The sequence below is a fragment of the Psammomys obesus genome, unplaced genomic scaffold (assembly GCF_907164565.1).
Source record: "Psammomys obesus unplaced genomic scaffold, mPsaObe1.curated_primary_1811, whole genome shotgun sequence".
NCBI lineage: Eukaryota > Metazoa > Chordata > Mammalia > Rodentia > Muridae > Psammomys > Psammomys obesus.
In genome coordinates this window covers 1,877,221-1,902,620 of record NW_026596125.1, presented here as the reverse complement: position 1 = coordinate 1,902,620, position 25,400 = coordinate 1,877,221, and the positions used below count along the sequence as shown (strand labels likewise).

Genomic DNA, 25,400 nt, shown 5'->3' with positions numbered 1-25,400 from the left:
AAAAGAACAACAACAAAAGTTCATGAGGTGAAGATAGATGAGAAAACAATAAAAGGGGCTGGAGAGATGGCTCAGTGGTTTAGAGCAGTTGTTACTCTTGTACACATAAATAATATATTGAGAGACAGAGAGAGAGAAATGGGCCGTGGAGATGTTTCATAGCAGTGTGTCTTCCAGAGGATTTGTCTTTGATTCCCAGCATCCACATGGTAACCTGCAGCCATCTGTAATGCCAGTGCCTTCTAGCCTCTTGGGTACCAACACTGCACAAACATATATGCATCCAAAGCACCCATATGCATAAATTAAGTATAAAAATAAAACATGAAAAATGACTGGAAGAGCGCTGTGAAGGACAGCATGAATGCTTTGAGAGGCCTTGCTTGAATTCCGGGGCTGTGGCAGGAGGGCCTACTGGCTAACACATGAAGGATGAGAGGGTTTAGTGTCCAAACTTCCCAGGTGTCTAAGCCTAAGGGTAGCAAACTTATCTCCAAGTTCTTTTTGTCCCCGGCTCACTCTCTTCCTTAGAGTACATGTGAGGAGGTAGGTGTGATTGGGGAATAGATAGTTCTTCCACTTTGGGGTCATGTAGCTACAGGCAAAGCTGGGGAGAAAGAATGACCCAGACTGAAGAATAGTATATGACCTCTTGAAGCAGAAGTTTGGCCTTTTCGAGTAACTGATTGGAGGTACTGGATTTGTAGGATTGCCCAACCAAGGAGCAATGAAGAGGGAGTGATCGCTTCCCGTGAGTGCCATCTCATCAGCCCGTCTTCTTGTCTCATATTATACCATCATCCTCACAGCATCCGATGGTCTCTCTCTCCTCTCCTCTTTCTGTTTCTTTCTCTCTTGGTTTTTCGAGATAGTGTTTCTCTGTGTAGTCCTCGCTGGCCTCGAACTCCACCTGCCTCTGCCTCTGCCTCCCACGTGCTGGGATGAAAGGGGTGTGCCACCACCTACTGGCAGCCAATAATCTTTCAAAAAAAGATAGCGAATGGATCAGAACAGTGACCTGAGTACCTGTTCCCAATTAAAGATGGGACAAGCCTGTAAGAATGGTCATCAGCAACTGCCAAGTGCAACAGCCTGGAGACTCACAGCTAGGGGTGGAATTCTCAAAATAAGGGTGAGTGATACAGAGAGAGACCACCTCTAAGATTTGAGGCTAGGTGTCCCAAAATGAGAACTAGAGGAGGAATAATCAGAGAAAAAAACACAGAATAAACACCAGGGCCCTGGGGAGATGGTTCAGCTAAGAGTATGCATTGTTCTTTTAAAGGATCCCAGTTTAATTCCCAGCACCCAGACTGAGCAGTTTACAACCTCCTGTAACTCCAGCTTCAGGGGATCTAACATTGATGGTAGCCAATGACAGACATACAGACATGTACATTAAGAACAGTAAGTATGATGATGAGGTGGCACACACCTTTAATCCCAGCAGAGGCAAGTGGATCTGAGGACAGCCTGGTCTTCAAAGCCCTTTTCAGAACAGCCAAGGCTGTTACACAAAGAAACCTGTCTCCAAAACAAAAACCAAACATAACAAAAATTAAAAAAAAAAAAAAAAAAAAAAAAAGGGAGAGAGAAAAATCAGCCAGGTGTACATGGTACCCTGGAGGCTAAGCAAAGGTCACATTTCAAGGTAAAGGTTGTCAGGAGCCTGCTAAAGGTCAGAAAGATGGGTTATAGAAAGGTTGTAGGTAAATCTGTTAATTTAGCAGTTCAGGCTAACCTTCTGACTAAAAGGAAGTAGGAGTAAACACTTAAAACAGAAGCTTAGTGCCAACTTTTGCCTCGAAGACACAAGGAAGGCCCTGGGTTTCTTTCCCAGACTGCTGGGAGTGGGAGGAACACTTTTGTAAAAGGTTTTAATTCATTAAATGTGTAGAAATGTTTCTCCTGAATGTTTGTATGTGCACCAAGTGTGTGATTGGTGCCCACAGAGTTCAGAAGGCATCAGATCCCCTGGAACTAGAATTACAGATGGTTGTTAGCAACTGTGTGGGTGCCAGAAATGGAACCTGGGTCCTCTGCAAGAGCAGCCAGTGCTCTTAATTGCTAACCCAGCCCCCTATTCATTATTTTCTTTTTAAATTGTGTATATGTGTGTGTGTGTGTGAGAGAGAGAGAGAGAGAGAGAGAGAGAGAGAGAGAGAGAGTGGTGCAAATGCCCATGGAAGCCAGAGGTATCAGATCTCTCTGGAAATCGGGAATTATAGGCAGTTGGGAGCCGCCCAACATGGGTGCTGGAAATCAAACTTGGGTCTCCTGTAAGAGCAGACATACACAAGGACCTCTCTCAAAAGTAAGTAATAAATAAATATACATACATAAAAGCGAAAGGGAGGTAGACCATTTTAAAATAAAGTTATTTAGCCTGATCTACACACAATATTTCAATATGTAGGATAATGTAAATTCAGTATATTTTGACAGTCTATGAAGTCGCTTTATTTTAAAAGAACTGATTTTTATTTTATGTACATTGGTGTTTTGCCTGCATGTATATCTGCCTGAGGGTGTTGGGTCCACTAGAACTAGAGTGGCAGACAATTGTGAGCCACCATGTGGGTGCTGGGAATTGAACCCGGGTCCTCTGGAAGAACACCCAGTGCTCTCAACCACCGATTACTCTCTCCAGCCTCCCCCCCCCCCCGGTTATGTTTAAATGTGATGGGTTATCTCCATTCGGACTAGCTGTGTCTCAAGTGCTCAACAGTGTTTAGGGATGGAGGCTTACAAAGAGACCTTACATATCATGCCTCTTCCTTTAGAGCATTGAATTCCCTTTAAACAAGACTTAGGTTTTATTACGTATGATGTACATGCCATAAAAGTGGCTCATTGTATGTATGTCTGCAGCTTTTAGTAAAGCCATTGATTGTGTGACAACTACCAGCTTGCAGTTAAAGAACATTTTGAGCATCCTAGAAAAGTTTTCTTATGTCTGTTTTTTGAAACAAGCTCTCACTATGTAGCATGGGCTAGCCTCAAGCCAGTCCTTCCATTTCAGCCTCCTAGATGCTGGGATTACAGGCATGCATTACCACACCTGGCTGGCAGTTTATTTTCTCACATTGCTGAAAAATTCTTCATTGTATGGATACACACACGGTTTTTCCACTCACCCTTTGAAGGACAGTTGAACTGTTTTCAGTTTCAAAACCAAGACTAATGCTGTAGTGAATATTCATGTGTCTGTCTGTGTGGACAGGTTTCCAGTTTCTTTGAGTGGAGTCCTAGTAGTAGCCACACTGGGCCACACTGGGGGGGAGAGAATGGAACAGTAGAGAGACTGATACTTCCAAACTGTTTCCAAAAGCAGAGGCATCATTTCACCTGTCTTTTGAGGATAGGCGAGGGTTCTGGTTCTCTACCATCTTCTTACGAACATTTGTTATTTTCTGTCTTATATATTTCACCTTATAGGGATGAATGTTTTGCTTACATGGATGTATGTACACCACATGTGTGCCTGATGCCCTTGAAGACCAGAAAAAGGCATAAGACTCCCTGGCACTGTAGTCACATACAGTTGTGAGTGAGCTGCCTTGTGGATGCTGGGGATTGAACCAGGGTCCTCTGGAAGAGCAGCCAGTGGTCGTATGCTGAACCATCTCTCCAGCCCCATTTATTTGTATGTGAGCATACCGTAGCACATGGGTGGATGTTGATGTCTTTTCTCTCCTTCCATCATGTGGGCCCTGGGGATTAAACTCAGGTTGTCAGGCTTCGCTGCAAGCTTTCTTACTCACCGAGCCGTTATGCTAGCCTTTATATGGCATTTTAAGTGTACCACTTTCAGTGTGCCCTCAGGACTGAAGAAGAGCAGCCTTGTGTTGGGAAATGGTGATGAGATTATTTCATGTCAGCAAATAGACTGTGGCTCTAATTATGAATAAAGAAGGGAAACAAATGCCAGATACAGCATGTAATTATTATTATTATTTTGGTTTTTCGAGACAGGGTTTCTCTGTGGTAGGGCACTTGAGCCATGCAATGTGACTTTTTGTTGGGCTTCTTTCCCTAAAGCTCATGTTATAGCATGTATCAGTACATCATTCTTTACAATCTGTTTCTGTGTCTTTTATGTATACATGCAAATGTATGTACAGGTATGTACCCATGCATGAATGCATGCGTGGAAGCCAGAGGACATTGGGTATCTTCCTCAATCATTTTCACCTTATTTTTTAAGAAAGGATCTCTCAATGAACCTAGAACTCACTGATTGGTTGGTTAGATTAGTTGGCCAGAGAACTCTTGGGATCCACTTATATTGGCCTTCCCACATAGGGTATACACGACTTTGCTTAACTTTTGCAGTGGCTGGAGGGGATCTCAGGTCCTTAATTTGTGCTCAGGCAGGCATTTTACCCACTGAGCCATCTCCCAGCCCCTTTAATTCTTTACTTATTATTTATTATTATTATTATTATTTTGAGACAGGATTTCTCTGTGTAACCTTGGCTGTCCTGGATTCACTTTGTAAACCAGGTTGTCCTTGAACTCACAGTGATCTGCCTGCCTCTGCCTCCCTGAGTGTTCGGGTTATAGGCATGTGCCACCATGCCCGGCTGCCCCCTTTAATTCTTTAAAACCTATTCAATATCAAAAGCTCTTCCCTCCCCCCAAAAGAATGGGCTCTGGATTGTATCTGTAACCACAAATGGAGCTGTGTGTGCTTCATTCCTTTTCTATGATGGAATAGGGTTCCAGTGTATATCACAGTTTATCCATTCATCTACTAGTGGGCCATACCACAGAACTGCCTTTTGGCATTTCAACATGCCGAAAAGTATTTCTGCTCCTTAGGGTATAACTCTACTCTAGAACTACCCATAAGCCTTTCAGAATATAGCATCCCCTATTTTACAGACTAGGAATCAGAGGCACAAAAAATGAAGTGACCCTCCCCGCCCCCCCCCCCCCCCCCCCCCAGTGGGAATCCCCATTACCCTAGCTACTGGAGCTGCTGTCTCTGAAGGCAGGTATTTTAAAATGAGGTCCTTGAGGCAGGCAAACTCCCTGGGGGAGGGCTTCCATGTGGTCTGAATGAATGCTGAAGCCCCTGACTCCTGTGTTCTCCCCAGGGCGTTCCTGAATGCTTGCAATGTCTCTTTCCAGGCTGGCAGCCAGTGTGCCAGGCACACGGCTCTCATTGCTTCCTTTTTTGATACCTTCTCATTACTTTTAATTGCATCTGGGCCTCTCTCACATCTTGTATTTTGCTTCCTAATCCAGGGCATTCCTCTTCGCCTCCCACTGGCCCAGCACAGCACTTCTCTCTGAGCTCTCCCGAGAAGTGCCCCAAGAAAATGGAGCAGGGCTCCTGAAAGGCATTCATCTCTGTAATGAACAGTCTAATGTCCACATCCCAGCATATTTACATAGCAATCTGCACACAAAAGCAATGTTACAAAGGGAAGGGTTTTTTTTTTCTTTCATTTTTTTTCTTAAAAAAAAAAAAAAAGCCATCTCACAGTTCCATTTCCTACAGTAGTAAGAACACTATTGGAATTACTCTGACAGGAAGACAAAACAACTTCCAGGGATGCTGGGTTAGAAACAATAGCTTTGCCAGACCCATTAATGTTTAAAGTCAATGGAGCATAAAACTGCTTTTCTCTACTTACAGGCAGGCATCATCTTACGGAATGGAGGGGGGAAAATTGCCATTTTAACTCTGCTGAAATCCATAAGCCCTCTCCTAATTTTCATTCTCCTTGAAATTCTCCAGTAAGTACCATCAGAATGAAAGCGAGGCTTTCTCTCCAGGGAGAATGGCTTCCAGCCTTCAGCAGTGAAGTGTGTGAAAAGACTTGGAGACAGAGGAGGGAGCTGCCTGCTGAGAAAGGTGCCCTCACACAAACCTGCAAAACTAGCTGTAGTTATGACACACCTTAACATTTCGGAGCCCTGAGTGCTTTCTGGAAGGCCCCCAACAATTCCAGGACAAAGTCCACAGAAGGCAGAATTCTAAGGGCCAGCCCAGTCCTAGGAAGGATTGCCTCCAGGGTCTCCTTTACTTAGTGGGCACAGGGAATAACCTTTATTATTAAGATATTAGCGTTTTCCCCAGGGAACTGCTGGAAGAGAGCCCAGAGGCTGTCTGCCAACCTCGGGGCCTAATCCCACAGTACATTTGTGTAATGCTTGACAAAGCCTGTTCCCATCATCTCATTTGATCCTGAAAACAATCTCCAAAGGAGGCAGGGCGGGGGTTATTTTTTTTCCATTTTACAAGTGAAAACACTTGTAAACTGATTTGCCAGGAGTCCCACACCCAGCATGGAGGGGATGAGACTTGGATCTAGGTCTTTGTATAACCTGTTTAGAGCTCTTTGGACTCCCAGGAGACTGATGAGAATATTCCCAGCCCCACCCATTCCTCACACCCACCAGTCCCAGCATCTGGTAACTCAGGACAGAGCCTCTGTGTGCCCTACCCACACTCCTCTCTCTCAGCCAGGAAACAGCCCTGGTTGGCAAGCTGAAGGAGAAGGGAGAGGAAGAAATTAATTTCATCTCATCTCCCTGAACCAAAGACCAAAAAATTCCAGATGGATTTGAGAAACAAACAAAAAATTCCAAGTGACAGCAATAAGGCATTAGAAAGAAAGCAAAAAAAAATTAGCCTGAGCTATTTGATGACCTTTTGAAGGCTGGAGACTAGATTTAGCATTATGTTAGAAGTCTCAAAGAAAGTTGAGTGGAAGTGGTGCTCGTCTTTATTTAATCTCAGCACTTGGGAGGCAGAAGCAGGCGGATCTCTGAGTTCAAGCGTCCCCCTCCCCTCCCCTACAACAGAGTTCCAGGACAGCCAGGGCTACGGAGCAACCCTAACGACAACAAATTTGTTGTTTTACAAGGTTGGGGGGCGGAGGGGGTGACAGAAAATAACGTTTGTAATAAAATATGACAAAGAAATGGTTAACTTCAGGTATGCCAAGGAATCGTGGATATAAATAAAATCCCCGTAGGGAGAACTTACTAGGGGGCAATTTAACAAAAAGGCAAGTAAGATTTCCTTAAATTTGTAAACTCACTCTTAAGGTGGAGGCAGGCGGATCACTGAATTTGGTCTACAGAGGAACTTCCAGGACAGCCAAGGCTTGCCTCAAAAATAAAAAACAAAAAAACAAAAACGACAATCTGAAAAATGTCAATTTCACTTGAAAAATAGGCACACAAACACACAAAATAAGGTTTTCAGTGATGCTATTGGTTTCAACGAATGACGTACATCACATAACATACTAATGAAAAGAGTACATTCACCCACTTCTAGGTATTTCGCTTATTTACAAACACAAAAAGGCCAAACTCAAAAATACTCTTATCCTTTGACCTGAAACTCTACTCTTAGGAATGTACTCTGAAAAATGAATCATAAATTTGGAAAAGTTTTACGGGGAAAAAACGTTAGTCACATAGTACAACGGTGAAACCGGAGAAACGGCAAACGCTGAAGGAGTTTAAACAATCACAAGCTCTTAATGGAAATTTACGTAATCATTACAATGTTTTCAAAGCGCGTGCAATCACTGGAAAAGCGTTTATAATTTAATGCGGGGTTTATAGTAAAAGCCTAATGTTTTGTTGTGTGGCTCTTTGTATAATGTACACAGAAAAGTCTGAAAAAGAGAAAAAAAAATATTTTAATCTCGTTTGACTCCTACGGTTACGAGAAATTGTTCCTTTAAACTACAAAGAAGTCATCCCTCGCCAGGATGTGGCTCTGAGAAGTGGCAGCAACGGGAGGAAGTCTCGGACACGCTGACCGCAGGGTCTGCGCCCAGCAGAGTCGGTTCCTCCGCCTCCCCCGCCCCCAGCCTCAGAGCCGCCCCTCCCTCGGGGCCACCCCTCCCCCCGAGGCCGCGCGGGCCACTGCGGGTGCGCGGAGTGGAGCCGGACCGGCGCAGGCGTTGCCCACACGTGGGGGAAGGAGCGGGCGCCACGGAGGAGGGGCTGGGCGCGATGAGGGGTGTGTCCGCGAGTGGGAGATGCCAACTGGGCAGCCCCCGAGAGGGCCTCCTTTCCGACCGCTCCTAGGGTCTGGGCCGGACCGGGGCGGTGCCCAGACCCGGGGTTCCACACCGGCAGAAGAGCCAGCCCCGGGCGGAGGGCGTCGGCCGCGGTGCCGCCCGGTGCGCGCCGTTCCGCGCCGCCAGGGAGTCTAGCGACCGTCCGTCCCCCCGCGGGCGCGCGCGGTGGTAGCGGCCGCGCGACGTCACCCATTGTTTACAAATCAACCCGAGCCGGCAGCGTTCCGGCTCCCGCGGCTCTCAGGCGCGCGGTGCGACTGCCCGGTGGTCCCGGCTTCCGCGTCCCAGGCCCGACCCGGGCCTCTCCCCCTCTCCCGCCCCAGCCGCGGCCCGCCGAGCCCGCGGGCAACCGAGCCGCCAGAGACGCCCACACAGCCGCGGGGGCCCGGGCGGGGGGCCATGCCGTGCCGGAGGGAGGAGGAGGAGGAAGCCGGCGACGAGGCGGAGGGGGAGGAGGACGACGACAGCTTCCTCCTGCTGCAGCAGTCGGTGACCGTGGGCGGCTCGGCCGACGTGGACCGGCTCATCGCCCAGATCGGCGAGACGCTGCAGCTGGACCCGGCGCACGACGGCCGGGCCTCGCCGTGTGCCGCCCCGGCGCCCCCGCCCCCACCCCCGCGGGTCCCGGCGGCGCTGCCCGCGGACCAGGCCCGGGCCCCGGCGAGGCGGCTGCTGCGTCCGGCGGCGCCTGCGGAGGCCGGAGACCCGGCGCCCCCGGGGGCCGTGCGCTGCGTGCTGGGGGAGCGCGGGCGCGTGCGGGGCCGGGCGGCGCCCTACTGCGTGGCGGAGCTCGCCGCGGGCCCCAGCACGCTTCCCGGGCCGGGGCGGCGGGGGTGGCTCCCGGGCGCCGTGGCTTCTCGGCGAATCCAGCAGCGGCGGTGGGCCCCAGGCGGAGCGCGCGCGGGCGACGACGACCCGCACCGGCTCCTGCAGCAGCTCGTGCTCTCGGGAAACCTCATCAAGGAGGCGGTGCGCAGGCTCCAGCAGGCGGTTGCCGCGGTCGCCGCCACGAGCCCGGCGAGCGCCTCGGGCTCCGGGGGTGGCCGAAGCGGACCGGACTCAGTCACCGTGCAGCCCTCGGGAGCCTGGCTCTGACCCTGGGGCCCTGGAGGCGGAGAAGAGGACGCGGCTACGCTGATTCAACAGTTTCCTGCCCCGGACAGTCCGGAGCTGAAGCCGTCGTCCATCCCGCGGGCCCCAGAGTTACCGGCCGCGCGAGGCTGTTAGAGAAAACGGACTCGACTGAGCAGCACCGGCAGCCGAAACCTGGGATCTACCGGGAGAACTGTGGCAGCTACTTGATGGACTTGGACCTGACTTAGCATCGTGTGCTTGGATTGTTTGTAGGTGTTGCTCGCAGGGGCGGGAATCGGGAGGGCTTTCTAACAATACTTGAAAACGAATAGTAGGCATATGCAGTCTCGTTATTTTCGGGTGGAGACGCTTCCTGAATATGGTGCTACGGTTGCAGAGCTCTTTGCTGACGCTGGGATGAAGAATGTAAAAACTTGGCGGTTGGGTGGGTTGGTAACGCCCGCTTTCTCCTACTTAGTTTGTGACGTTGAAGTTGGGCGATGGGACCCGGTTGGTGAATTCCCGAAAGTGGGGAGAGATGAGTTCAAATGGGGAATTGTAAATGACTTCACCTTGCCAACTTGGACTCAAGGTCAGGTTGGTTGTGAGTAGGGTGTTGAGGGATTCTTGGGAGAGCTACTCCTGGTGTCTTTCTGTTTTTTGATCCAAGCGCGGACCTGTCTGCTTTGCCACCGCTTGGAGTCTCCCGAGGACACTTAGGCCAACAGGGCCGTGTAAGGAGAGTTATTTGCGTTTTTGTGCTTTTCTCTTTCCAGAACTACTCCTCCTGCTAGGCCCCTCTTGGCCATGGCACCAGCTTTCTCAGAAACAGCTATAAACAACCTCCTGTCCTCCCTGCCGCCATCGTGTTTGTGGTGTGTGTGGGGGGTTGGCTGAAGGCCGTGGACACCCTCTTCTGCTCTGTTTTGGCCCTCTGTAGTGTCGGAGGGAGCCTCTCCTGCTTCCTCACCTGCCATTTCTCTGTGAGTGACTGAAACAGTTTAAAAATGTGACTCCGGGTGGAGAAACCGCTGGCTTTTCCCTTGTGAAACTTGAGGGCGTCCTTCCTGAGGTGCCACCCCCAAACATTACGGTAGCTAACTTTTTTTTTTTTAAGATTCAATGGCTTGTTCATCCTCCAGATGTAGCTATTGACGTACACTTCGCAACGGAGTGTCTGAAATTGTGGTGGTCCTGATTTATAGGATTCATAATTAAAATGTCTGCTGAATAAATTTGGTTTTGTTTTGGAAAATGGTCGGCTTATGATTGGTGGTGGGAGGGGGAAGGTAGACCAGGTGAGGGGTTGGGTTGACCTTAAAATCGAAGTCTACATTTGGGGTAACTAGGGGTCTTGGGCCAGAGCCATATTTTAGTTGACTCTCGGAGGCAGTGTGCTTGAGTGACTCTGGGTTTATTTTAATTTTGCAGACATTCATTTTGAGTCGGGTTCGCACTGGCAGAGCTCACTAGGTGTAGATCAGGCTTGCTGCAAACTCAGGAGGTCCCCTTATCTCTTCCTGAGTGCTGGGATTAAAACAGTGCTCCCTTCACCCAGCTAGTTAGGTGTTTTTACATTTATTCCGTTTGTGTAGAGGGCCCACATTCGCAAGGGGAGCCTGTGAGACCCTTCACAGCCCTGGCAGGTTTTCGCCTTCTACTGTTTGGGTCCCGGATATCAAACTTGGGTGGTCTGGCTTGGTGGCAAGTGTCCTTTACAAAGCCATGGGGCCATCTTGTCTGCCAGTCTCTGGGATTTTAGAAGCTGCTTCGTGGGCACTCCCATTGATCATACTCTAAGAATGCTTTCTGAGCTTGAGGGCAAAGAGGCACTGTGGAGGGTGGGAAAAGAGGTTTTCTTAAGAATGGGAGTGCACAGGCGAAGACAGCCTGTCTTCTTTGAGATGCCCAGCCTTGAGCTGCAGTCTACAAAAGAAAGAAAAACGATTTTTTGTTTTGTTTTGTTTTTCCGAAACAGGCTTTATGTAGGCCTGGTTGTCCTGATGCTGTGTAGACCAGGCTGGCCGCCTCTCCCTGCCTCTGCCTGCTGCGTGCTGGGATGAAAGGCCTGTGCCTCTACACCTGGTGAAAACCATGATTCTTCCAGCCATTTCTTTGGTGGTTGTAAAACAGCGTGGAATCCTCAAGGGGGTTAGATGGGAGTTATTGACATATCCGTTCATTTTCTTAGCTCCATATTCTCTGGGCAAGAGTCATCCTCGTGGCTTCCTACCTGGCCTTTCTGTTTTTCCTTTTTGAGACTGTTAGGATTTATAAGAAATTGCACCCTGCAACAGGTGTGATAGAGGTTTATTTGAGAGAAGAGAAGGAGAGGAGTTAGGGCCTGAGGAGTGAGCCATGAGGGTGGAGAGAGAAAGAGGAGAGGCAGAGGGATAGGAGAGGAGAGGAGAGAGAGAAAAAAGCTGGTGGGTCTTTATCGGTATATGCCTGGGGTGCACCTGGCAGCTGCAGGTGATGATGTCAGCGGTTGCTAAGCAACCCAGAGGGAGGCTGTTGGAATCCCCAGTATGGTAACAGAGACAGGATTTCTGTATGCATCCCAGGTTTACCTTAAACATAGGTCAGTTCAGTCTCTGAACCCGCCTCCCCTCCCCGCCCCCGCCCCGAGTGCTGGGATTACAGGTGTATGGCATCATGCCTAACAATTTCTGGTGGTTCTCTTTGTTTTGAGACAGTCTCACTTTGTAGACCAGGCTGGCCCCAAATTTGTAGCCATTCTACCTCAGCTTTCCCCATGCTAGGATTATAGACCTAAGCCACTTGGCATGCCTCAACTGCATAAAGAAACTTTTTTGGTATAGCCTCTGCTACCAAGTCCTCTGGGGCACCTCTCCTGCTGTGTCCCATCCCCCCCCCTGGGTACCCAAACACATGGAGCAACCTAGTGCTTAAGGACTCCAGCTCCACTTGGTGAAGTCTACTGCAAGTCACTGCCACCGTCACCCTGCCCCCACACCCCCCAGTGTTCCTCTTGTTTCATTTGTAAACCAGTAGTACTTAAATGGTTGGGAGAGAGATGAGTTCAAAACAGAAGCTGCTCCTCCTTGGTCCTACCACATGGATTTATGTCCCACGAAGCGGGTGCTTTCTCCACTTAGATATGAGGATGCTGAGGTCTGGGCCTTAAACATGGTGCTTGAAGATGTGGCTGTGTAGACAGAAACCAGAGCTTCACAGAAGCCAGGTGAGCACTCTGCTACTGAGCTGTCTACCTGCCCCTTTCATATTACGAGTACTGTTTTGTTCATGTGTGTGCAGATGAACACGAGTAGATAGATTCGTGCTTGTGGGGGCCAGAGATCAACAGATGCGTTCCTTGATGACTCTCCACCTTAGTTTTTGGGGATTGAGACAGTTGAGCTCACTTACTCAGCTTTACTGCTTGTTGCGCAACCTCCCAGGATCCTTCCCTTCACGCTGTGTCCTTTCTTTCAAAATTATTACCATTTTTATTTATTTTTCCAAGACAGAGTCTCAGTAGCTCTGGCTGTCCTAGAAGTCACTAGTAGACCAGGCTGGCCCCAGAGATCCACTGCCTCTGCCTCCTAAGAGCTGGATTAAAAGCGTGCACTATTAACGCCCAGCTTTTTTTTTTTTTTTTAAAGTATGTGTGCCAAGGATACAAGCTGAGTTTCCCATGTTTGTGCATCAAGTGCCGGTGCCTTAAGACCTGCTGAGCTGTCCCCCAACTCCATTTCCCCCACCTAGCCTGGCTTTGAATTTGCCGTCTTCCTGCCTCAACCTCCTAAACGCTGGGGTTAGAGGTGTGTGGTGTCACACTTAGCTTTTTATTTCGAGGCAGGATCTGGCTAACTTGCCCAGGCTGGTCTCTTCATATGAGGATTCTCCGTTTCTCCACCTCCACAGTGACCGTAGGTCCAGGTACACACACAGCCCATGTGAGGCATTCTTGACACCATATTCTCCCGAGGTGAATTTAATGGGGTTCTTAAGAAAGTCCTCCAGGCCTTGGCTCACCAAGTATTCACAAGAGCATCCCCATTCTCACTTCTTGTATCTCAGCTACATACAGATATAAGTTGCTGGGGATGCAGGGTGAGATGGAGTCTGAGATGCCCAAGAACATCAGGTTTGAGGGCTGAGACCTCTGCTACAAAGGGACCAGGAGTTGCCTAGGAGGCACACAACAAAGAGCATGTGGCTGGTTCATTCAGAATCCCAGGTTCTCTGTAAGATGAGCCTGGGACTCATGAAACAGGTTTCATCCTATGTGGACATTCTAGGGGACCCCAGCCTGGCTGGAATAGCTCTTCGAATAAAGTTGGAATGGTTACTTCTGCCAAGGACAGACATCTACAGGACCCAACCAACTAAGGGAGGATAAGGAAACTGAGCTCTGATTTGGGAACATATCCTAGTGGGCACCTTTTATAAGTTCCAGTGGAAGGGCAGAATCCAAGCTCCAAGCTTTTGAAGTTGCTCTCTTGCTTCAAGCCAGAGGTTGCCCTCGTGGCTTTTGAGGTGTGGTGGGGAAGGCAAAGAGGAATATTTTCGTTCTGTTTTTTGTTTTGTTTGAGATGGCTTGTGTATCCCTGGTTGGCCTGGAACTCTATGTAGACCAGGCTGGCCTGGAGCTCACAGAGGTCCCCTGTTTCCTGCATGCTTGGGATTAAGGGCATGGACAACTAAACCTGAGTGAAACATTTTAATAATGATAACATGTAATATTGTTCAGGGAACATGCACAGCTTTAACGGTTTCCGTCTAGATTCTAAGGAAGTTCTAGAAATAACTAGATTTGCTAGGCTGACACTCCACAATAGCAGGAGGGAAAATGTGGGAGAGAATTACAGCCACCCTCCTGTTACTTGTAGAGCCAGTCCTGAACATAGCCCTCACAAGCCAGTCTTTTTCAACATGCCACATGTCATGAGTAATGTCCTGCCAACTTGGATACAAAAGTCCTCCCAGATGGTTTCAGGCTTGGAGTCCAGAGGGGAGCTTTCCCTGAACACCCTTTAGCCTGTCTTCCAACATTAGTCATCCATCCCTCCTTTCCCCCTGCCAGACTGTGACACCACTAGCCCTGAGAGCATGGATTTCACTAGGCATGCTTTGAATAGATGGTCTCTCAGGTTGGTATGTGTTCAAGAAAGCCTTCAAAAGCCTGCATGAGGGCTCAGTGATTAAGAGCACTGGCTGTACTTCCAGAGATCCTGAGTTTAATTTCCAGCACCCACATGGTGGCTTACAAGCATCTGTAATGAGATCTGATGACCCCTTCTGGCTGGTGTGCATGAAGACAGAGCATTCATTAAATAAATCTTTAAAAACTAAAAAAAAAAAAAAAAGCCTGCATGAATTTTAGGCTAAGGGGGACTGACTCCCCCAGAGACTTGATGTCTCCTCTAGAAGACCCCCTTGGACTCCATTGGGTTTGATGACAAAGTTCTCATTGTTGGCCATGGTCTTTGACCAAAATTCTCTAGTCCCAAGTATGATCTAGCCATTTATAAAGGCCAGAGAATGCCTAGAGCCAGCTCCAGTCCTGAAAGTGTCTCAGTGAGGTTACTGGAGGAAGCAAAGGCCATCTAAAAATACTGCATCTTGGAATGGCCCATTCCTAGTACTCAGCCCAGGAATGACTTTGGCTGGGACACTTGGTCCTTGGAATGATGGCCACAGAACGGTGGAGAGATGCAGGGTTGAAATGACTCTTATCTTCTGAAAGGACTGGTGCCTAAGTTCCCCTGATAACATTCTGTAATACTGAGCGAGAGGGACCACAGCTCTACGGAAATGACAAGGAGAAGCTGGGTTGTGTCAGGTGATTTGGGTTGTTGGTGGGGAGGGTTGGTTAGGACACTCAGGAAAGAAGTTACAGGGACGGCAGCCAGAGTCTCAAATGGCTAGGACCTGAGTGATAAGAGCTGATGATAAAGATTTGGCAGTTGAGGCTAAGATGGCTTGCTAGAGCCTGGGAAATGGTCTTCAGGACAACTGTAAAAACACTGGCTAATGTACTTAGTGCTTGCCAAGAGCCAGGCTCTGTGCTAAGTACCTTAGAAAGATCAGGTCATCAGTTTTCTGGGGGAAAGATGAGAATACACTCAGAAGCAGACAGAAAATAGGAGAAGAACCAAGGGTGGGAAGCCAAGGAGGCTGCAGAGCGAGCTGCTGGGTTTACACAATGGCTGAGCAGTTGTGTTCACGTTGGCCCTGTGGACAAGCCCGCAGGCTACAGACCTCCAGGGCACATGGAGCTAGATCTTGGTCAGAGACCTGCACTGACAGTTTTTGAATACTGAAGTTCATCTCCCCTTTAAAGCTGTGTCCTTTGCAAGAACAGTAAATGCTCTGTTTATTCTTCCATAATGGGGTTTCTCTGTGTAGCCTTGGCTGTCCTGGAATTCGATCTGTAGACCAGGCTGGCCTCAAATTCAGAGATCCGCCTGCCTCTGCCTCCCAAGGAGTGCCACCACCGCCTGGCGCGCGCGCACACACACACACACACACACACACACACACACACACACACACACACACAGTGCTTTTAACCATTGAGCCATTTCTCCAGTCCTGGTCTTGAACTCTTGATCCTCTTCCTTTTGCATCCCAAGCACTGGGAATACAGGTATACACCATGACAGTAATGGTGCATGCATTCTCTCTGTGTGTATGTGTGTGTGTGTGTGTAGTCAAGTTGTGGAAGTTAGTGCTTCCTTCTGTCATGTGGGTTTCAGGAATCAGATTTAGATTATCCAGCTTGGCAGTAGGTCCCTTTACCTGTCTAGCCATCTCACCAGCCTTTTTTAAAAGTTGTTTTTTGGTTTTTTGGTTTTTTTTAGCCAGGCGATGCGATGGTGGCACAAACCTTTAATCCCAGCACTTGGGAGGAAAGGGGGGTGGTTTGAGATCAGCCTGGTCTACAGAGCAAGTTCCAGGACAGCCAAGGCTACACAGAGAAACCCTGCCCCCCAAATTTTTCATTACATTTATTTGTGCGTGTGTATACACAAGCATGTATGTATGTGCATTTGTGCCTGTGCACCGGTGCGAACATGCAGAGAACATGCAGAGCTCTTCCCTTTCACCACGTGGGTCCTAGGGATTGTATCAATATTGTTAGGCTTACCAAAAAGGGTCTTTACTAACTTAGCCATCTTGAAGGCTCAAGTAGAGTGTTTTCAACACCTGCACTGAGTTAATCCCATCCTCATCCCAGATGGGAAAAAAAAAAAAGTACTATTTAAGATGTGTTTGAAGAAAACGGCTTGTATTGCTCCCATAAAATGAAGCAAATTTATTTTATTTTATTTTTGGTTTTCCAGACAGGGTTTCTCTGTGTAGTCTCAGCTATCCTGGACTCGCTTTGTAGAGCAGGCTGGCCTTGAACTCACAGAGATCCATCTGCCTCTGCCTCCCTGAGTGCTGGGATTACAGGCGTGAGCTGCAAATTTAGTTTGAAAGGAAATAAAAGGAAGAAAGAGGCTCCTGTTTGTGACTTCAGTATCTGGGAGTTTTTCAGGAAACACCTAGGGAAAAGTCCTTTTCGGTATTAGGCTGTGAGATCTAATTTTGACAGTTAAACAGAAACAGGGCAGAGGCAGGGCAAAGGTAGCAGGATGATAACCTGCTTGTGCCTTTTTAACCCACCCAAATCAATAAGTCAAATAAGATGCCTGGGCAGCCTATCAGCTGGGGTCACCTCCCATGAGTCAGTTAGCAGTTGATAAGGAGAAACAGTTACTAACCTCCTTGGTATCAACTTCAGGTTTTGTTTTTTTTCCATTAGCTACAGGCAATTCATTCACAGAAACATTTCCCAAGCTAAAAGGTTAAATAGAATGTTGATTTGACTCCTGGTCCCATTCTGGGGTTCTCTACTGTAGGTCAGTTTGTGATCCAGGGTTCTGTCATATAAACTACAAACACATAATTTCTCAGTCCCTCCCCTGGAGCCCACCACATTCTTTCTTCCTCTGCCAGGAGCCTAGTCCTTCAGAGCAGCTCCCTTTGATTGCTTGCTCCTGACCCCCTACTTACCTTCAACTAAGCATGGTTTTTCTCTTGGCTGAGGAATCCTTGCCTTGACCTTTTTCTCCTTGGTGAATTTTGTTTTATGGTGCCAGGTATGAGACCCAGAGCCACACATTGACTGGACAAACCCGCAGCCCCTCAGCCACGTTTTCAGGCCCCTTTTCTCCCTTTTCAGGCTCTGTCCCTCCAACTTCAGACTTCCAGGCAACTCAGTCCATCATCTCCTTCCCAGGCACCCTTAGCTTGTGTCACACTCTGTTGAAATCACTCCCATTTGTTTGCTCTGCAAATATTTACTGAATGCCAATACCCAAGCGCTAGTACTAAATGCAGCCCTGCTCCAGGCAGGGTTTTACTAGTATCAAGACAATCCTATCAGGTGGGAACTCTTGTTATTACTGGAGAGGTGAAGAAAACTACCCAGGGTTATAGGAAGGAGCCAGGAAGTCTGGCTCCAACACAGCATTTTACGGCTACGTGGTACTGTACTGTGGGTTTTCTTTCGGAAATGTCTCTTGTCTTTTCCTCTCGCTACTCATGGGGTCTTTATCGCCTGGTGCCTGGTTGCTGTAATGGCCAGCCAGAGATCTGGGTGACCATAAATAGTCTCCCTCAGCCTCAGTCCATTCCCCATGCCATGTGGCTCAGCAATCTGCTTAAAACATCCTCTTCATTTTGTCATTCTGCCACCATCAAAGAATCTGTAATCTCTTTGGGAAGGAGGCATACACATATGACTCGCTGAGATAGCTCTGTAATGACAGTAAATAAGATGAGGCAGGGAACAAAATGAACTGGAACACAATTCCTGAGACACAATAGCATGATTTTTCTCAGCACAAATTATAGGGAAGTGCAGAGGGCAGGCAAGCTGAACTTCAGCTGAGCAGAGAAATTGAATTAGAAGAGGGTGGGCTTTCTAACAAGAAGGGAGGGGGTCATAAGAACTGGGGCCCAGGCTATCCCGTCTACCCTTCTTGTGATAGCTTGTGATAATCCTGCTGACCCTGCTCTACAAATTCCAAACAAGTCTCCTCTCTGGCTGGGCTAGAAAGTGACCTCTACCCCTTCCTTAGTGAACACGTAGATAATGTCTTCAGTATAAGCTACCTTTAACAATTTCCTGTGAAACTACAACTGGGTTTGAGATCCAGTGGTCCTACCTCAGAGGAGACAGGTTTGAAGTGATGAAGGTCAGACCCAGGGCTCTGGACATGCTATCCCTGAACCCTATCCCCAGTCTCTGGGCCTTTTTGGTTTGTGTTTTGAGACAGGCGCTCATGTCACTCAGGCTGCCCTTGATCTTGCCATGTGAACAAGGGTGACCTTGAATTTGTCATTCTCCTCCGCTTACAGCTGGGCATCCCCCTCGCTGTGCCTTTTTTTTTTTTTTTTAAATTAATTTTATGTCTGTAGGCATGCACATGCCATAGCACACACAAGAGTTGTGACAACTTATGAGAGCTGGTTCTTTCTTTCTCCCATGTGGGTCCAAGGGATCAAACTGGTTTTCAGGCAAAGCAGTAAGCACCTTTACTCAACTGAGACATCTTGACAGCCCACGATTTTCTTTGATTTTTAAGAGAGACCAGGGTTGATGGTATATAGCTCTGTGATATGATCTATTCATGAGCTCTCATAAGGAAGAGGGGGAAAGGAGGAGGAAGGAAAGGGAAAGAAGGGGCTGAAGATCGAACAAGCTTACAGGAGTGATGTTTTCTTTTTTCGTCTGCTTCCTATGGATTATCAAATCTCCCACAATTCTGCAATTTAGGTACTTATCCCATTTTTGCAGATGCATTTTTTGACATTAGGAGCTTGTAGACCCTGTCCCAAAGCACACAGCTAGCCTCAGAGGGCTGCCTGTAGAGCCCAGCTCTTGCTTCCTGTGTCTGGGGAGACACAAGGCCAGGTCATTCACATTCCCTTTAGATATGGATAGGAATCCTGCCCAGGGGAGTTTTTTCTTCTTCGCCTGTACCAGCTTTCACAGTATCATGTGGTATGCACCTCCATCTCTGGATGAGGTGGGAGGCCCAGCCAGCAAAGCCTGAGCTCTTGAGGGCTGACATTCTGTGATTACTGAGCATTGGTGGAAGGCGGGGGGGGGGGGGGCACGCTAATTGAGTGAGTTAGTAATTTGGTTGTCAAGGTAACTCTTTTCTGATTGGGAGGAAGGGATCACAGGGTTCAACACAGACTTTGCTGGGTAGGAAAGTGTTGTCTGATCTTCACTCCATGTTCCTGCTTCTAAGCTGGAAAAAGAACTAGAAGAAAAAAAAAAGAGATAAAAATTGAATTCAAAGAGCATTTAAGCCTGGATTAGAATGGTCCTAGGGTGGCAGATTTTGGAGTGTTCTGTAAGATGTGCTTTTCTTTTATCCAAATCACTTTTTTGCTAATTGATTAATTTTAGTTGTTTCATTCAGTTTGTAGCTTTGGTCTTTTATCTCACCCAGACATCTTCTGTAACCATCTGTCTTCCTAGTGTGCAGGATATTTTGTAAAAAAAAAAAAAAAAAGGTTATTGGGGCTGGAGCGATGGCTCAGAGGTTAAGAGCACTGTCTGCTCTTCCAGAGGTCCTGAGTTCAATTCCCAGCAACAACATGGTGGCTCACAACCATCTACACCCTTAACTGTCCACACATGCAGATAGAGCACTCATATACACACAAAAAAAAAAAAATAAAAATTAAAAAAATGGTTATAGTGGGCAAGGAAGGAAGTCCTGTTGGTAGAGTGCGTGTTTAGCATGCATGAAACCCTGGGTTCAACCCCAGGACTCAATAACACCTGTTCTCTCAGTACTTGGGAAGTTGAAGCAGGATGATCAAGAGTGAAGGTTGAAGGCCAACCTGGGCTACGAGAGACCCTGTCTCAGAAAATAAAAACTGTTACAGCATACCCGGCATTCCACAGCTCCATCAGGGAAGCTGGGACATTTCCAGGGCTCCAATGTGAAGGTCACCAATCTGGACAACCAGACACGAGGAGAGGCCTGGACTGGGAGACCAAAGATCTGCCTTCTAGACTGACAGGCATCACCAGTGGCTTTAGAGAATCACTCTGTCTATCCCATGTTCTTGGGCTATAGACCATCCATAGAATGGTCTAATATGGTTGGGTGTATCTTGCTTAATTTTCATGAAACTCAGGTTCAATGTGCTAACCTGAGAACACACATGTAAGCATACAGTTCACATAACAATCATTTACACAAATTCCGACTTCTATTCTAAATAAGTATTTAAGGGTGAGCAGAACTTGGCAAGGTCTGGAATTTTTACTTATTTACCTTATATTAAGTGCTTTTTGAAATATCTTAGAAAGAATGGAGAGGGAGAGATGAGCTGGATCTTGCCATATTGCCCAGGCTGGTTTCAGACTCTTGGCCTGGGGATGTCACAGCAGCTAAGAACAATTGTTGCACTTGCAAATTCAGTTCTCAGCACCTACACTGTAACTCCACTTCCAGTGAATCTGAACTGGTTCTGACTCTGAGACCACCAGACATGGATATGGCACACATGTATACATTCAGGCAAATACTCATACACATAAAATAAATCTTAAAAAATACAAACCCCAGGGCTGACTCACCCCTTCTGCTTCAGCCTCCTGAGGAACTGGAACTACATGTATGCCATCGTACTTACCTTGGCAGAAGTGTGTGTGTGTGTAATTCAGGACCATGCATATTCTAGGCATGAGCGCTACCATTGTTAGGTCCTTGGCAGGATTTTTATAAAAAGGTTTATAGAACTGTACTGCATTTCAAGCACCTCATGCATAGTATGTTCGTTTCCTCACTCCTCCCACCCCTTTAGAAAGAAAGCCTCATGCAGCCCAAGCTGTCCCCAATATATAACTAAGGATGACCTTGAATTCCTGATTCACCTGCCTGCCCCTCCAAGTGCTGGGATTATGAGCATGTACCAAGCCTGGTTTCTGTTTCCTTTTTCCAGGGAGAACAATCCTGGGTGAGCTCTGGCTGCTTCTTTATAGGCATGGTCTCATTCTGTAGCCTAGGTTGGCCTGGAACTTGCAGCAGGCCTTCTGTCTCAGATTCCCAAGTGCTGGGATAGAAACATAACATGCTTACAAGAATCCAGCTCTTCAGGGCCTTAGCGTTTGATCGTGGCCATTCTGGGAATGGAGAGAAAGCCCTGGATTGCTCAGCCTCAGACCTCTGAGAAGTCTGTCCTTAACTAAGGACTCTGGCTGAGATCTCAGGGCCATGGCCTTACCAGAGCCTCTGCCTAACCCACCGTCCACACAAGCTCAGCACTGTACCGCAGAGGCCCTTTCCTTGTCTGTGAGGCCCCATACTAGTCCTTCCCTTGCTGGGCAGGTCATGGGAAATGACCTGCTTGAGATATTCTGAAGCTGCCCCTCAGGGACATGTGTGTCTGATGAATTTAAGATGTAAGGTAGAGTCAAAAGAGAGCTGACAACTAGGACACAGGTAGCATGCTCAATGAGTGGGTTTCTGTTGAAAGAAAAATCGAGGGCCCCAGTCACCTGGCTACTTGAAACTTGTTCTGGAAACGAAAAAAAAAAAAATCTAGGGTCCCAATACTTTTCCAAGGTCCCATCCCAACTTCACAAGTGGATGTAAAAACTAGGCATCCTTTCTGTTACCCAACTCAGCTCCTTCCTTCAGGGAACACACTGAAGTATTTCAGAAAGGGATAGAAATGGGTGGTTGTGTCATGGCTGACACAGAATGGGAGTAAATGTACCAAGGGCAGAGAGGGAGGAGTCAGCCAGCGCTCCTAGCATCAGGCTTGTATCTTGAGTAGCACCGATAAACAGCCGGCTTTATGATGCCAGAAAGGGGGAGGGGCAGTAAGGGTCCCGGACAGCAGACCTGGTGATTTGATGTCCTGCCCCACACCCAACCGGCTCTGAGGTTTGGCGAATGGGATTGGTCCAAACCTGACCTCACTTTCATTTAATTTCATGCCAGCCCAGACACACACCCAGCTGCACAGACCTCGTCTAACTAGTGAGCTGCTCACACACAAAGGTCTCTAATTACCATCCGAGAAGGAGGCTGACAGGGATTTCAAGTGTTTTCATGTTTATGGAGATCAGAGAAGTGTGTTCTGCACATCTTTCCCACTGGAGGCAAGAACAAAATAAAAGCAAACAAAAAAACCCCACACATTTATTCAAAAACAGTTATTTCAGTTAAGTTAAAATCCTATAATCAGGACAGCCACAATTCTAGTCACTCCGGTGCGAAGTGTAGATATGTCAATGGCCATATCTGGATGCTGAACAAGCCACTGACTTTGTAAAACTAAAACGAAACGGTAGCTCAGAGTGAACAGTATTTCCAAGCACTTCACAGTCACAATAGTGAAAAGCCTGCAGCTTTTCCATTTGGAGGGTCACATTTTCTACTCGGTTTCCTTCACTTACAAAGGCGAGCTGGCACAGCTGGGGGAGGGTCAGGAGGAAATCAACTCTATCCAGGGAATTGCAGCTGTTATCACAAATGGTCCCGGGGGCCCGTTATCAGCGGCTGTGTGAGACTGCGTCCCAAGCTGTGTCCCTGGAGGGCCCGTTATGGGGAACCTCGCAAGGATCAGCGGCACCCCGATTGAGTCGGGAAAGGGGGAAACGGGGTGGGTCACTGTCTCAAGACGGTTTCTGTGCAAGCCAAAGGGAGGGGCAGGGGCGGTGGCCTCAGGAGGGAAGCTCGGACACCCAGCACCCACCACCCCCAAGCCCCACTCCAGAAGGTGGCGCCCTTCCTTAGGGGGACCCCAACATTTGCAAAACTGTATGCTTCTCTCTCAGCAAGGCAACTAGGCTAGTCTCCGTGCTGGAGCCTCACAACACGGTGCACACCCAGGAAATAGCGAGCTTAAACCCAAGAAGAGACCCACGGCCTTTGAAAACACACTTTAGGAAGGCGGGAGGTTTCACTCCGTGCTTCACCATACCCTTCCATCACCCAACACCGCTCACTGCCCCCTCCCACCCCCACACTCGTGGGGTACAGACTTAACATTAACGCTCCGGTAACAGTAACGTTCCAAAAAAAAAAAAAAAAAAGAGGACCAAAAGAAGTTACTTCTTTCTATTCAGCCCAAGAGGGTCCTTTCGTGGTGCCGCATGCTGTACATTAAAACCAGCTCCGCAAAAGATACGAGATGGTCTTTTAACTGCCGTTGTAAAATGTTCACGTGTGGCATTTTGGAGTTCTCCCCGAAATCACGTCCACTCTTGTTCCCCCTCCCCCAAAGGGGATCGGGAACCAGCCCTGGTAGGTGCAGCAAGTAACTAAGATCATCGTCCTTCGTTCTAGGGCTGGTCGAGCCGATCCTGAGAGCAAGCACCGTGGCCACGTGGTCGCCGGCTTGCCCAGGAGAGTCTGCGCGGAATTGCAGTGACTAGGTTGGATCACGCCAAAAAAGGAGTCCTGCTGACAGATTGCGGTGCCCTCTATAAAATCTGCCTTCAAGTCCTGGATTTCAAAGAGTTTGGATCTCTCAACTTCAGTTACCCCATGAAAATATTTGCGATCTTTCGGCTGTCTTCCTTAGCTTATTTTTCCGTTTCCAAATTCCTGTCTCCACCAGCCCGGGAGGGTGCAGCCTTAGATGAATCCTTTGGTACCCAGCTACAGGCTCGTGCTGTGGGCACCTGGGTTGTTAGCTGCCAGGGACAAGCAGGTCGTCCCCAGTTCTGAGCCGCGCCCCCCTCGCGCAAGCGCCAGGGTCGCTGCAGGCCGCGCGAGGGCTCCGGGGCGAAGGCGGCTCATGCACCGGAGCGGACAGAGGCCCGAGGAACGCGTTCGAGGGGAGCTTTGCGTGTAGCTGTAGCCGTCGCGAATGGAGCCTGCGCACCGCCTCCTTGATGAGGTTTCCCGAGAGCACGAGCTGCTGCAGGAGCAGGTGCGGGTCGTCGTCGCTGGTGCGGGTCTCGGGCTGAGATCCGCGTCGCTGCTGCAGGCGGCGGGACGCGGCCGCGCTCCGGAACCAACCCCGCCGGCACGGGCCGGCCAGAGGCTGCGGGGTGCTTGGCTTCCCGGTCCCTGAGGGTCCCTCGAGGCCGGGCTGCGAGGGCAGAGGACACAGCGTGCTGGGGCCCGCGGCGAGCTCCGCCACGCAGTAGGGCGCCGCCCGGCCCCGCACGCGCCCGCGCTCCCCCAGCACGCAGCGCACGGCCCCCGGGGGCGCCGGGTCTCCGGCCTCCGCAGGCGCCGCCGGACGCAGCAGCCGCCTCGCCGGGGCCCGGGCCTGGTCCGCGGGCAGCGCCGCCGGGACCCGCGGGGGTGGGGGCGGGGGCGCCGGGGCGGCACACGGCGAGGCCCGGCCGTCGTGCGCCGGGTCCAGCTGCAGCGTCTCGCCGATCTGGGCGATGAGCCGGTCCACGTCGGCCGAGCCGCCCACGGTCACCGACTGCTGCAGCAGGAGGAAGCTGTCGTCGTCCTCCTCCCCCTCCGCCTCGTCGCCGGCTTCCTCCTCCTCCTCCCTCCGGCACGGCATGGCCCCCCGCCCGGGCCCCCGCGGCTGTGTGGGCGTCGTTGGCGGCTCGGTTGCCCGCGGGCTCGGCGGGCCGCGGCTGGGGCGGGAGAGGGGGAGAGGCCCGGGTCGGGCCTGGGACGCGGAAGCCGGGACCACCGGGCAGTCGCACCGCGCGCCTGAGAGCCGCGGGAGCCGGAACGCTGCCGGCTCGGGTTGATTTGTAAACAATGGGTGACGTCGCGCGGCCGCTACCACTGCGCGCGCCCGGGGGTTGCTGTGTCCTTGGCAGCGGGAAGCCTGCAGGGCCAGGGGACAGAGTGGAGCTTAGCTTCCCCCGTGCCTCCTTGGCGTGCCTACTGTGTGCGAGGACGCACTGGGAAGCTGATTTTGGTTTCTACAGCCGGACCTAGTTGGTGTTTCACAAAATGAACACCTTAGGAGCCTCGGTTGGTTTCTTCCACACACAGTCACTTCCACACACTTACACCTCCACACACTCCCCTCAGCACGTCCAGTGATTTGGTTTAGGCAGTGGCGTTTTTTTTTAAGGTTCGGGTGCCAGCTTCAGGGGAGGATAGAAAAGAGAAGGAGCGAGGCTGGGAATCGCTGTGGCGATTAGGGAAAGGATGTTGTCAGAGATGGAAGGGAGGATGGAGATTGTTGTCTGATGTGGATGGCTGAGTTGGAAGCGGTGCAAAACGGCCACTGATCAGTGTTTCTTGATTGGGCCACTAAGGTGGCTAGGGGCAACCTGGACTACTGGCC

The 25,400-nt window shown here is 49.4% G+C and overlaps 2 protein-coding genes across 2 annotated transcripts; one reads left to right on the top strand and one right to left on the bottom strand.

Annotated features, from left to right (window-relative positions):
- Positions 1 to 8,287: 8,287 nt before the first annotated feature.
- Positions 8,288 to 10,386, top strand: Frat2 (FRAT regulator of WNT signaling pathway 2). The gene is made up of 2 exons (XM_055591560.1): positions 8,288 to 9,400; positions 9,908 to 10,386. The coding sequence occupies exon 1, from the start codon at positions 8,457 to 8,459 to the stop codon at positions 9,150 to 9,152; it is 696 nt and encodes a 231-aa protein (XP_055447535.1). The 5' UTR covers positions 8,288 to 8,456; the 3' UTR covers positions 9,153 to 9,400; positions 9,908 to 10,386.
- An 11,908-nt stretch (positions 10,387 to 22,294) lies between these two features.
- Positions 22,295 to 24,824, bottom strand: Frat1 (FRAT regulator of WNT signaling pathway 1). Its single transcript, XM_055591571.1, has one exon. The coding sequence runs from the start codon at positions 24,654 to 24,656 to the stop codon at positions 23,820 to 23,822; it is 837 nt and encodes a 278-aa protein (XP_055447546.1). The 5' UTR covers positions 24,657 to 24,824; the 3' UTR covers positions 22,295 to 23,819.
- Positions 24,825 to 25,400: the final 576 nt, after the last annotated feature.